The sequence below is a fragment of the Chelonia mydas genome, chromosome 6, assembly GCF_015237465.2.
Source record: "Chelonia mydas isolate rCheMyd1 chromosome 6, rCheMyd1.pri.v2, whole genome shotgun sequence".
In the NCBI taxonomy this organism is placed as follows: domain Eukaryota; kingdom Metazoa; phylum Chordata; order Testudines; family Cheloniidae; genus Chelonia; species Chelonia mydas.
The window spans coordinates 74183240-74196490 of record NC_051246.2 but is presented as its reverse complement, the minus strand read 5'-3'; the positions used below and the strand labels follow the sequence as shown (position 1 = coordinate 74196490).

Below are 13251 nucleotides of genomic sequence, written 5' to 3'. Positions count from 1 at the left end.
CAGAACTAGCTGACAGCTTCAGATGCCTCCTAAATGAATTAACATTGCCCTTTTAAGAAGAGTCTACTGGATCTCCCTGTCCAGCTCAGCACTGGGGTTTCATTGCCCTTTTAAGAATCATAGAATCATAGAATATCAGGGTTGGAAGGGACCTCAGGAGGTCATCTAGTCCAACCCCCTGCTCAAAGCAGGACCAATCCCCAACTAAATCATCCCAGCCAGGGCTTTGTCAAGCCTGACCTTAAAAACTTCTAAGGAAGGAAATTCCACCACCTTCCTAGGTAACGCATTCCAGTGTTTGACCACCCTCCTAATGAAAAAGTTTTTCCTAATATCCAACCTAAACCTCCCCCACTGCAACTTGAGACCATTACTCCTCGTTCGGTCATCTGCTACCACTGAGAACAGTCTAGATCCATCCTCTTTGGAACCCCCTTTCAGGTAGTTGAAAGCAGCTATCAAATCCCCCCTCATTCTTCTCTTCTGCAGACTAAACGATCCCAGTTCCCTCAACCTCTCCTCATAAGTCATGTGTTCCAGTCCCCTAATCATTTTTGTTGCCCTCCACTGGACGTTTTCCAATTTTTCCACATCCTTCTTGTAGTGTGGGGCCCAAAACTGGACACAGTACTCCAGATGAGGCCTCACAAATGTCGAATAGAGGGGAACGATCACGTCCCTCAATCTGCTGGCAATGCCCCTACTTATACATCCCAAAATGCCATTGGCCTTCTTGGCAACAACGGCACACTGTTTACTCATATCCAGCTTCTCGTCCACTGTAACCCCTAGGTCCTTTTCTGCAGAACGGCTGCCTAGCCATTCGGTCCCTAGTCTGTAGCGGTGCATGGGATTCTTCCGTCCTAAGTGCAGGACTCTGCACTTGTCTTTGTTGAACCTCATCAGATTTCTTTTGGCCCAATCCTCTAATTTGTCTAGGTCCCTCTGTATCCTATCCCTACCCTCCAGCATATCTACCTCTCCTCCCAGTTTAGTGTCATCTGCAAACGTGCTGAGGGTGCAATCCACACCATCCTCCAGATCATTAATGAAGATATTGAACAAAACTGGCCCAAGGACCGACCCTTGGGGCACTCCACTTGATACCGGCTGCCAGCTAGACATGGAGCCATTGATCACTACCCGTTAAGCCCGACCTTAAATCTAGCCAGCTTTCTATCTACCTTACAGTCCATTCATCCAGCCCATGCTTCTTTAACTTGCTGGCAAGAATACTGTGGGAGACCGTGTCAAAAGCTTTGCTAAAGTCAAGGAACAACAAGACTCTCTTTACCCCTTGGACACCAGAAGGTTGTTTTCTTTCCCAGTAGACTATCGAGGATTTATAAGGGGGAAGGATTGAAGAAAGAGTTGGGGTGGGGGGTGGCTTGCTATGTAAACCAGTATGCAAATTATTAGCTGAGCTTTTAGGTCAAAACAAGTCAATTTTTAAAAGAATTAAAAAAAAAACAATTTTAAGAGTTTTCAAAACTTTTAACCCTTTTCAGTTAAAAAAATTTAAATATTTTGTAACCTTAATTCTCTTATTTTTCCAGAAAGGTAATCTCACATGGGTGCTAATTTCTTCATGACCTGTCAGGGCACCACTAATTTCTCCAGCTCCATCTATACCAGTGGTTCTCAACCTGTGGTCTGCAGACTATGTCTAAGATTTCTAAAGATTTCAGTTTAAAATTGTTTAGGAGTCAGCAAATTAAAAAAGGTTGAGAATCACTGTTCTATACCATTTCATGTCATTTTCATCACTTTCATAGTTGCAATATCTGTAGCTATTGCACCTACAGTGGCAACACATCTGAAGGAGATGAGATTTCAGGGGGAGTTACTCTTAATTGACTGAGAAAATCCCTCCCAACAAAAACTCTGAGATTAGGCAAATCTGTACTTGGCTTTGTTTTGCTTACAGTCATCTAAGGTCTCAGCTGTCTTTGGAGGGCCTTCTGCAACTGAGTTTGACTTTACAAGAGTTTAAATGGTGATAGGTTGATTATTGATCCAAAGCCTATTGAAGTCAATGGAGAGACTCACTGAGGGCAGTGTGGCTCTGGAGATAGAGCACTGGCTGAGCCTGCATGAGGAATGGACTTTATTTCTGGGTCCACCATTGGCTTGCCAGGTGACCTTAAGCAAGTCACTTCCTCTTTCTATGCATCAGTTTTCTCATGTGAAATTGGGATAATCACACTGATCTCCAGGGCTTAAATTCTCACAGAGTATTTCCTGGAGCTCTGGGCTTCAGTCCCCTGGGAGGGTGCTTCTGCCCCACAGACTTGAAAATATTTACCAGAGCTCTGCTCCAGACAGCTCCTGCTGAATTTAAGCCCTGCTGATCTCCTTTAGAGATCTTTGGGACCTAGGGATAATAAGCGCTATATTAGAGTTTTATTAGGGGTCAGCCCCAGTGATGAGCTGCCAAAATCTTAAAAACAGGTTCCCTCCTCACTCCACGAGGGGGTCATTGCCCACCCCCGCCCCCCGGGACTCCTGCCCCATCCAACCCCCCCCCCCAAGACCCCTGCCCCATCCACCCCTCTCCCCTGTCCCCTGACTGCCCCCAGAACTGGGCAGGAGGGTCTCATGGGCCACCGTAATGGGTGCCCACCCCACCCCTAAGAGCCAGAGGCACCTGCCAGGGGGCGAGGTGGGCAGTCCCGGCGGTGCTTACCTGGGGCAGCTCCCAGCAAGCATCTGGCAGGTCCCTCTGGCTCCTAGGGGTGGGGGAGCGTAGCTAGGGGGGGAGCAGGGGGAGCTGTTGCTCCCCCACTGATCATATCAAAAGTGGCGCCTTAGACGCTAACTCCCTGGGTGCTCCGGGGCTGGAGCACCCATGGGGAAAATTTGGTGGGTACAGAGCATCCACCGGCAGCTCCCCACCCTGCGCCCGGCCCCAGCTCACCTCCGCTCCGCATCCGCCCCTGAACGCACCATCCCGCTCTACTTCTCCGCGACACCCCCCCCAGCTTCCCGCGAATCAGCTGTTCAGCAAGAAGCCAGGGAGGGCAGAGAAGCAGGCCGCGGCTTCCCGCTCAGGCCGAGGGTGGCGGAGGTGAGCTGGGGCGGGGAGCGGTTCCCCTGCGCGCCCCCCTCCCTCCGGGTTACCTGCTGCGGCACAGGCGGCCCTCCTCGCCCCCCCCCCACCCCAGCTCACCTCCGCCTCCCTGGGCCTGAGCGGGAAGCCGCTGCTTGCTTCTCAGCCTGCCCCGGCTTCCCACGCGAATCAGCTGTTCGCGCGGGAAGCCGGGAGGGAGGGGGTGGAGAAGCAGAGCAGGGCGCCGCGTTCAGGGGAGGAGGTGGAGGCAGAGCGGAGGTGAGCTGGGGCCGGGGGTGGGGCGGGGACCTGCCGGTGGGTGCTCCAGGGCTGGAGCACCCGTGGAGTCGGCGCCTAAGGCGCCACTTTGGGCCAGTTAAATTTAGAAGCCCTTTTAGAACCTGTTGTGCCTCGCGGAACAACCGGTTCTAAAAGGGCTTCTAAATTTAACAACCGGTTCTAGCGAACCGGCTCCAGCTCACCACTGGTCAGCCCCCAGTAGAACAGTAGCCCCCAGTAGAACAGCTGGACAGCTGTGGCCTGCTTCTTCCCCCCGTCTCCCATCTGGTTCTATATCTCTGTTGTGTTGCATGACCCCTACACTGCAGTGGGCAAGGCTTGGTAGGTTGGGTGATGACACGTGTTATAAATATGAGCGTGAGGACACTGTATACCAGCACGGCTTAGCTGACACGGAGCTGAACACGGCGCCTCCCGCCTGCACATCCGCGCTTGTCCTGCCAGCTGACATAATTCCGAACAGGCGCCATCCCCAGCCAGCGCTCACAGCCGCAGGGCAGCGCTGCGGGGCTACTGCGCAGAGCGGGATAGGGGCCATCAGCAGCCAGCGAGCCACGTGGGCAGGGTCGCGCCACGCCGCGGGTCTGTGCGAGGCCCGGAGCAGCGTGGCACGTGGCGCTGTTGACAGATCAGTGCCCATTGGTGGAATTCGGGACGGGGCGGGCGGGGCCGAGACAGCAATCTGCCCTGCCCGGCGCTGGCAGGTGGCTACCCGAGCGGGCGGGCATTGCCCTTTTAAGGACACTCCGCTCCTCCCTGTTGCCCCTTTAAGAGCCGCCCGTCGCCGCTCCTCCCCTTCCCGCGCGTGTTCCGCGCTGCGAAGGGGCCACCGGCACCGCTGCCAGGAGACACGGAGCGCGCGGGCCCCGGGGGCAGCGCAAAGCGCGGGGCTCTCGGCGGAGACGGCGCCTCCTGCCCCGGCGGCCGTTTGGGTCGCAGCCGTCGGGCCCCGCATCCCGGCGGGCGGCGGCGGCGGCAGCAGCAGCCGCGGGGCCGGCAGCCCCTCTCCCGCGCCGGGGCCCCCGGCATGTCCTGAGCGGGGCCGGCTCGGCGCGGAGCCCCCACCACGGAGGGGGAGGTGGAGCAGCGGGCCAAGGGCCGGGCCCCCATGAAGGAGAAGGAGCCGCCGGCGGAGCGGGGCAAGCCCGCCACCTACACCGGGGACAAGAAGGCGCGGATGGCGGCCAAGACCAACAAGAAGTGGGTGCGCCTGGCCACGGTGCTGGCCTACGTGCTCTCCGTCTCGCTGGCCGCCATCGTGCTGGCCGTCTACTACAGCCTCATCTGGCAGCCGGTGCGCCAGCCGCGCCTGCCGACAGGGCCCAGCGCCGCAGCCGCCGGCCGGACGACGCCAGGGCCCCCCGCGGAGCCGCACCGGGGAGCCGGCCCCACGGAGCCGCCTGCGCGGCCGGGTTCCGGCCAAGGGGCGGGCGGGACTGAGCGCGCTGCCACTTCGCCACCGCCGCGGGCCGAGCCCGGCCCAGCCCCCGACCCCACCGTGCTGCAGCGAGTGCACCGGAGCCACTGATCGCGGGGAAGCGGGGGCCGAGCCCGGACAGGGCGGAGCCCAGAGACCCGACCCGGGTAGGGGCACGGTGGCTCCCTCTACCAGCGACCGGCTTCCACCGACCCTGCCTCGCTTCGCCTCCGGCTGGGGGCCACGGGACCATCGCCCCTCGCTCCGGGGTCTGCCCCTTGGGGACAGTGGCGGGGACACGCTGCCAGATGCTCTGTCTGGCCTGTTTGCCCGTCCATCGATTTGCGCAGGACTGGGGCAGGGCGAATTGTAATTATTAGTTTTTAATACGGTGTAAACGGTACTGGGAAGCCACAGAGAGTGGAGCTCAGGTATGTCAGCCTAGCTGAAATGTACCCAGATGCATTTCGTTTATATCTATGTGTATGTATTTGTAGATATATACACTCAGACGATGACTGTATAGAGGTGAGATATATGCTATGTAAACTACACAAAGAGCACACCCTGAGTGGTTTTAAAGGGCTATAGCAGGAAACCAAGCAAGAAAGTTGCAATGATCCTGGCGGCTAAAGGATGCCTAAAGCCATACAGAACCCATCAGAAGCGTGCATGTGACCCCCCCCCCCCCCCTTACTAAGTTTCTTTTAGTAAAGACAATTCCATGCTATGTTGGATTTCTAGACTGGGGGAGGGAAGGAATGCAGCGTATTTTTTTTTTATTTGCTATGCTCATCAAGAGTGATTCCAGAGGACTGTCTTCTTATTAGCACCTCCAGATCTATGGTTTTGGGCCTCCTTGTATGCTTCAGTAGGGCCTGGTTTAGATTAGGGGACAAGGTGCATTTTTTAATTCCAGCTAGGATATTTCTGTTGAAAACCCTATTTAATACAAATGTAGTCACAAGTGAATATGTAGAAATATACTTTTGATCTGGTAAAAACATTGAATTGGTCAGCAGTATCTGCATTTGTGTTAAATAGGGGCTTCAATTAAAGTTTCCTAGCTTGATTTTTTTTCATAGCACCTTTCCCTTAATTTAGGCATGGCTTAGGGAACTTTAACCATTGAGGCAAACATGAGTGGTAGGCATGGAAAGATAACACTTACACCAATAGAATCTTAGCTAGTATCTTTAGTCTTTCCTTCAAGAGAATTCTGTGGCTTAATTTTCCCCATCACCAGGGTAAGCTTTTCTCTTTGACTCTCTGTTGATGCTCTGTTCTTCTGTGTATGCCACTCTGTTACCTGTGAAATGATACTGATGTCCAAATTTTTCACCACTTATAGGATCAACTGGGAGCAGAATATGAATTTAGAGGCTGTGTTCCATTGTTTTGGGAAAATAGCATTGTTTACTAATGAACAAACTTATTTAAAACATGTGAAAGGTAAATTGACTTGTTTACTATATTAAAATATTTTTTGCATATGAAAGTCTCTCTCCAATATGGCATTTTGGTTTTTTTTGGGGGGGAACATAAGTGAAAACTACATATGTGCTACTTTGCTGGGTGGGGATAGTGAAATCTCCACTGTTTTGGGTGCTTAACTCCCTGTATGCAGTTATGAGTGATGAGTATCCATTTGAGAGCTTGCTACATAAGGCAGCTGAAATGCTGTGTCAGTAGAAGCCCCAGGGCCTGTTCTCTTGCCAACTTGAAACTAACCAAGTTTATAGGCCAGTAATTGCGGTTTAGCCTCATCTCATGGCCAAGGTAGTGTCAAACAGCAAAACTTTCAAAGTTGATTGATATAATCTGGTGACAAGTAACCTGTGATAGACAAGGCATGTTGAGTAGACTTTCTTTAGACCTCTCTTGGCATATCGGTAGCTCCGTGGGGCCATTTTGAGAAACTATAAAATGCCAGGTTTAGCAAATTAGCAAAAAGAACTTGATCTTAATGATTACTAGTCTATTATTAACAAGTTGCAAATTTAAATCTGATTGCTTATGAGCCTTCGAAACGCATACGAGCAAGTGTATGACATTTTGTAGTGTTCTGAACTGTCACCTTATCACCTTGCAAACAAAAGAACTTGGCAAAACCATTTAAATGTTAGGCTAATTCCACCATGTAAGCTATATCTGTATTCAAAAGACCTGTATATTTGGGGGGGAGGGGAAGGGGAACAAAAATACATTGAGATTTCTGCCTAACTTGTATGCTTTAGACAGACTTTTAATCTTGCGAAACTTTTTGGGAACACGAGTGAAGATGAGGCATAGAGGAAAGGGACTTTGACTTTCCTTGTGGTCCATGTGGGCTTGGTGAATATGGGTCGGAAAGGACATTGTGTTTAACTTACCTCTGTGGACTGGGAGGAGGTCGGAATGCTTGTGGCTTGAACGGTACTTGACAGAAGAGGGAGAGTATAATAGTTTTTGGTGGGGAGGAGACCAGGCACAGAGGTCAAACTTGCCTGTGTTGGTAAGCATCCAGGAATAGAACTCTGTAATTATCTGCAGAGCAATGCTATCTATCACAATATGCCTGACCCTGTAAATAGACAATTAAACAAGCAAAGAACAATTATTTCTAGTTTTTTATATGGGCTGTGGGGATGGGGAGATGGGGTAGCAGAGGGTCTGGCAGCAGCACTTTCACTTGTAGCCAAGACACACAGTTCTGAGGTGTGGCTTTTAGTTCAGATTGCATTGGTTCTACAGTTTGGCTGTTTTCATTTGCTGAACCACTTGACCCATACCTGGACATGAAGTTTGTGTTCTCCATTTCCTGCAGGCAAACCCAGAGATGTAAGCTCCAAATCCTGGGGAGGGAGACGCTTGTAATTCTTCCCAGTTATAGTTTTCATTAACCAGGGGCCTCTGTTAGAGATTACAGCTCTGCATGGGGTTGGAGAAGGATGATTATTTGAAATGCTGCCTGTGTGCTGGTTTGATCTGGGATTTGCCTTCAGTATTCTAAGGGAGATGGGTGTGGAAGAGAAAAAACAGACTCTTTCCATGGTGCCAGTAGAGTTTAGACTGTTCCTGGGATTTGGCACTAAAAGTGGGCCAGTAGGGCAAGGTTGGTGTAAGGGAATTTGCTTTTTTAATTAAAAACCAACCCCCTCCCCCCAAAAAACAAAACAATCTTTCAGAGACAAAAAACAAGGACTAGATGGAAATCTACATAGATCAGAACTTCACTAATAGGAAGTGTCTGGCTGCTGCTCTGATCAGAAATTGCGGGGGCAGTCTCAAGTGAAACAAGGAATATATTTTGGAGATACATACTTAGTATTTTCCTCTTTAAAAACCATTGCTCTCTGAAGATTAATAAAGCGCTGTTCAGTAAAGCAGACAGCCCATTTAATTCAATTCACTTCCCCTCCTTTGTGGCCACTTTCCAACTTGTCCTGTTACTGTGGAGAGATGCCCTGTACTCAGTGTTGACAACTTAAAGCTCTTCATCTGTTCAGAGGCATTTACAGAAAAGTGTCTAGAGTATAGTACAATAGTAATTTGCTCTATGAAATCAACCCATTGCTGACAATTGAGCTCCCCTGAACTGGTACTAAATATGGTTGAATTGCTATCGTACTAAACAGGACAAAACCATCTTCAGCGTCCTTGCATGAAGCGTGAATGAAATTTGTTCTTGTACAAAGAGTTTGTTCCAGTGATGTCCTGCTTGCTGATGGAATAAGGCTGAGGCAAAGCAGAGACATTTATCTCTGAAGCTGTTACAAATGGTTATTAGAGCATTCCATTAACTTTACTGCTATGCTACCAAATGTACAAAGAGAAAATGTGGCGTTTAAAGCTTCCAAAGCAGCTTCTCAGTTTCAGCCTTGTCATAGATGATTTCCAAGACACTGGTCGTGATTGTCAGAGCAATTTTAGTAGCTTTAATACATTCATTTGGCTTTTTGAAAAGCCTTATAGATGTTTGAAAAACCTTCAGACAGGAGCAAGGAATCCGGATACCAGATTTAGAAGTTATCAGGTGGTACCCAGGATGCAATGGTTTCTTCATCTGGGAATGCAATGCAGGAATGAGCAAGTTCATAAGTCTGTTTGTCCTCTTACTGCTTTTGGTCTCTTGAGAGTTAAGAAATAAGACACTTTTCTGACTAGGTACCCTTAAGAATACTTAATTACTGAAATGACTAGTCAGAATTGGTTTCTATGTGCAAGCTAACATTTTCATCCAGAATTTTATGGATTTCTTAAGAAATGGGCTTACTGCACAAGGTGTAATAGCTGGATTGCTAATATATTGGGTCATGAATCTGGATTTACAGCTGTGCTGTGCTGTCTTTGGGCTGAAGCTGAGACATCTGTGTCTAGAATTTCCTATTTTAATTCCTTAACTACATAGCATATGCACTAGCTTGTTCAATTTGACAGTTTTTTTTTTAAATCCATGCTACATTGTGAAATGATCTGCACAGTACTGACTCTGGCCCGTTATAATGCATTTCAACCTTTCCCATGCCACTATAAAGGGGGAAAAAAAAATTAGTTGCGCAAATTAGAAAAGAACCGTGCTGGTTAAGAGAACACTAGCAGGTCAGATTTGGCCTCAGACTTGTTTACATCTGAGGGGGAAAATATTACAAATTCTAAATTCCTGAGAAATTGTTCCTTGAAAATTTTTTTTAGAAATTTCAGTGGAATCAGTTTCTTTAGACAGCCATTTCTCTGCACTATTCCTAGCCCAAACACTGAAGTGGTATTATAGTAAAGGTTAAGGCCAGCTTTCTGTTTAAATTCTAATGAATGCAAACCCAAGAGTGGAAGTAAGTAGTCTTATCTTCATTGCCCAAACTGAATTCCAGAGAGTAAACATTTCACCCATTCTGCTAAGTTAAATCTTTAAATGCTTTGTTTTAATAATCAAATGTGGTGTAGCTAACACTAATCTTCCAAATTAGCCTTTTACCTTGCAGTGTTCCTTTTAAAAAATGTGGTGGTTATAAGAATGGGACTGCTGTTATCTCCTGACAAATCCTGTTGTGACTTTTAATTTACTGAGTGTTGGTTACTGACACATTCAACATGGTAGTGTGAAAAACAGCTCGGGAGGAAACTAAACAGTTTTGTGTCCAAAGTTACAGCGTGTTCTTATCATACGTTGGCTTGATTTTTTGATCTCAAATTAGGAGATGCTTAGATAATCCCACAGAGTCTGTCTTCCCCCAGTTGAGAACAAGATGACTGCAGTGGTGGTGTCATGTCCAGTGTGCAGAAGAAGGTATGCTTATTCAGAAGGTAGACAGAGCTGAGGTTGAAGAAAATAGAGCATGAGGTCAACTATGAATGAGGTTGAAAGATGCAATTTTGAGGCATTTAAAAAGCCTAAATCCATCCATATTGACACTTGCTGCAGGAAGAAGACTTGCAAGGAACCATTCAAGATGAAAGTCCATTCTGTGCACTACCACAGCTACAGCATAGCCATCTGACTTTGCTGATGCTGTTGGTTACTGACAGTCCTGCAATACTAATACAGCTATAGAGATTAAAGCTTTATTTTAGTCCTCCTCTTGTTTTAAGAACCTGTCAACTTTGTTCTGATCAAAGAATGTTTTATTATTGTATGGAACAGAAAACAGATTTTTTTATTATATCAAGTCTAGCTTGGTGCTGAAAGATGCATTTATAAACAGTAAATTTGATATGGTGACTGCTAGGGAGAATAAACAAATACCACGTTGCCTCTAAATTGCTCTTCTAGACCATATTAACACTTTTTTTTCTTTTCAGGGACAACATCAGGCCACGTTGCTTTAGCCCCTAATTCTGAATGTATTGTGTTTTGTGGACTAGAGCCTTGATCCTTTTCTATTGAGAAAATTCTGAAAGAGCAGTCACTTATTACTACTGTCATGGTTCTCTTCCAGGGAAAGAAATGGAGCCACCAGGACACAACTCTGTCAATGCCTGACATAGCCTACAGCATGGTCAGCTGTATGAAAAGCAGCTGGCAAAACTAAAATAATCAATATGGTCACTAGGTGAAATTCACAGGCAAATACAAGCCTTCACTGCAGAGGTGGAGGGAGTTCCACATCAGAATATCCCATAACCTGGTGGCTAGAGCACTCACCTGAGAGGTGGCAGACCCTAGTTCAAATCCCTTCTTCCCCTCAGGTGGAGCGGGGACACTCAAATGGGGTGTCTCCCACATCGCTGGGGGGTAGCCTAAGCAGTGGGCTAAAAGTTACGAGCTGTGGTGGTTGCTGCGCCTCACTTATAGGGGCCAGATTTAGTGGGTAAGGTTTGGACACGCTTAGTAGATTGGGTCCTGCAGGTGAGTTAGGCACATACTGCAGTTGGGGGCAGCAGAGTGGAGGTCAGGGTTGTGAATCCCAGTAGGGGCTGATTCTGGGATTTAGGTGCCAAAAGTGTCAGGCATCTGAATCCTCTTGTGAATCTAACCTCACCTGCTTGTTACAGTAACCTAGTGTAACAGCTGTAGAAATCCCTATTTGAAGTCGATGATGGGTTTGTATGCAGCAACTGCGTGAGAGGAGTTATCTCCATAGGTGAATTGTTTAAACCATCATTGGTGTGCAGAGTCTGTTAAAGAAGACTATTGGCAGTTTTTTAAACAGTACAGTATTTCCATAATCAACACTAGCGCTGTGCCTGCGATTAGCTGTACATAGCTCCCCTACTGTATAACTAAATAAAACATTGTTAGTGCTTACATTTTGTACTTTAAATATAAAAATGTTTTTCACTGAAAGGCATTTTAGGTTCAGCCTCATAAACCACTTGCAGCCAACTTGTCCAGGGCAGAGAACTGGTGTGGAAAATCAGTAATGCTCCTTTTTACTATATGAAATAACTTCTCCTTTTAAATAATACTCAGCATGTGTCTGGGGCATTGTTCTAACTAATCTGTGCAGTATCCCTCTGAAATGGGTATTAACATCGTCATAGCTGGGGCTACTGAGCTTGAGCTGAGGTCTAGCATTCTCATTTGCTTCCCCTGAACTAACAGACCCGCAGAGGTTTATAGAATGACCGCCTGACCATTCCAGGTGAGCTGTGTAGGGGGGTGTCTCTCTGTGGACTGTTTTCTTTGTCAGCAGATCTCGGAGGCAAGACTTCAGTACGTCGAAGCCTGAGAGATAGTTTTCAGTACTGGTTTTAACTGCAGTGCTTAGCTCACCAGGCTGGTGCTGAATCTTTCAAACTGTGGAAGTAACTATCCACGAACAAGCTGTTCTCTTGGTAGCAAGACTGTACTCCATCTGAAAGAGTCCCTGCTGCTTTCCCTCTAACTGGAAGTCCCAAAGTACACTGTGAAAGAATCACAGGGCTGTCAGCCAGTGGTGAGAGAAAACAAATACCTCTGTAAGCAGATGACTTAGAGCAGTGGTTCCCAAACTTTAACAGACCCTGAATCCCTTTCACTAAATTGTGAAATCTCATGAACCCCCTCCTAAAAATGAATATTTCTAGGGATTTAAGTTTAAATTTCCTCCACGCTCCGTAGGGCTCCTGCTGCTGGACTCCGTTGACTGCCCTGGTCAACTGAGCTCCGGCTGCAGGTCCCGCTGACTGCTGGGGCTCGGGCTGCCAGTCCCAACTGCCCAGCCCTGCTCTCCTTGGGGCTTGGGCTGCTAGCCCTGTGCGGAGCGCTGGGGTTCAGGCGGCTGGCTCCCCCACTCACGGGGGCAGGACTCGGGCTGCCAGCTGCAACTGCCCTGCCCCGCTCTCCCTGGGGCTTGGGCTGTCTGCGTTGCAACCGGGTCCCACCTGCTGCCTCCAATGCCCAGGGTCCCGTGGCTGCCATTAGTGAAATTTTTCTGGCGAACCCCCTGTAACGTTCTGCGAACTCCCAGCGGTTTGCAAACCCCAGTTTGGGAACCACTGACTTAGAGTGACTGACTGCCCTTCACTGGCTTCTATAATATTTGTGTTACTATTCTTGCAAGCAGAAATGAATGGCCTTTGTCATCAGCATGAAGGGATCCAACCTCGGTTTACTAAGTAGGTATTAGGCTATGTAATCCCTGCAAACTTCCCATGAGCCTAGTTAGCCAAGTCAGAGCACAGAGGAGTGTGGTGGCTCATATATTTCCTTAAAATAATATGTAAGTTTTTTGTTGTTAAATAGTCTTGACTTGCAAGGCAAGGTACAGGATAGAACTTGTGGACATGGGTCAAATTCTTAATAGTGATTCACAGTGAGGTTGATGAGTCTGTTAAATGAGCTAGTGTTAACATTCCTACCAAGAGTAGGATGGATTTGGGAAGACTAATGTGGAGGGCAAGAAATAAAATTCCTACCCAGCTCCGCTGCTGCTCTTGGTAGAGAAGCCAAAGATTACTACTCCCTTTCAAAGACCTTTCCAGCCATCCTCAAGAGAGAGAAATGGTAACAAATTGGAACTTTCTTTTCCTCCTTACAACTTTTATTTAACAAAAATAATCCTTACACTTCAATTTTTCAATCACC

At 47.9% G+C, this 13251-nt stretch overlaps 1 protein-coding gene across 1 annotated transcript; it reads left to right on the top strand.

Annotated features, from left to right (window-relative positions):
- The first annotated feature begins 4122 nt into the window (after window positions 1-4122).
- INAFM2 (InaF motif containing 2) lies at window positions 4123-6264 on the top strand. Its single transcript, XM_037900488.2, has one exon. It carries the CDS (start codon window positions 4458-4460, stop codon window positions 4875-4877), a length of 420 nt encoding a protein of 139 aa, XP_037756416.1. The 5' UTR covers window positions 4123-4457; the 3' UTR covers window positions 4878-6264.
- The last annotated feature ends 6987 nt before the right edge of the window (window positions 6265-13251 follow it).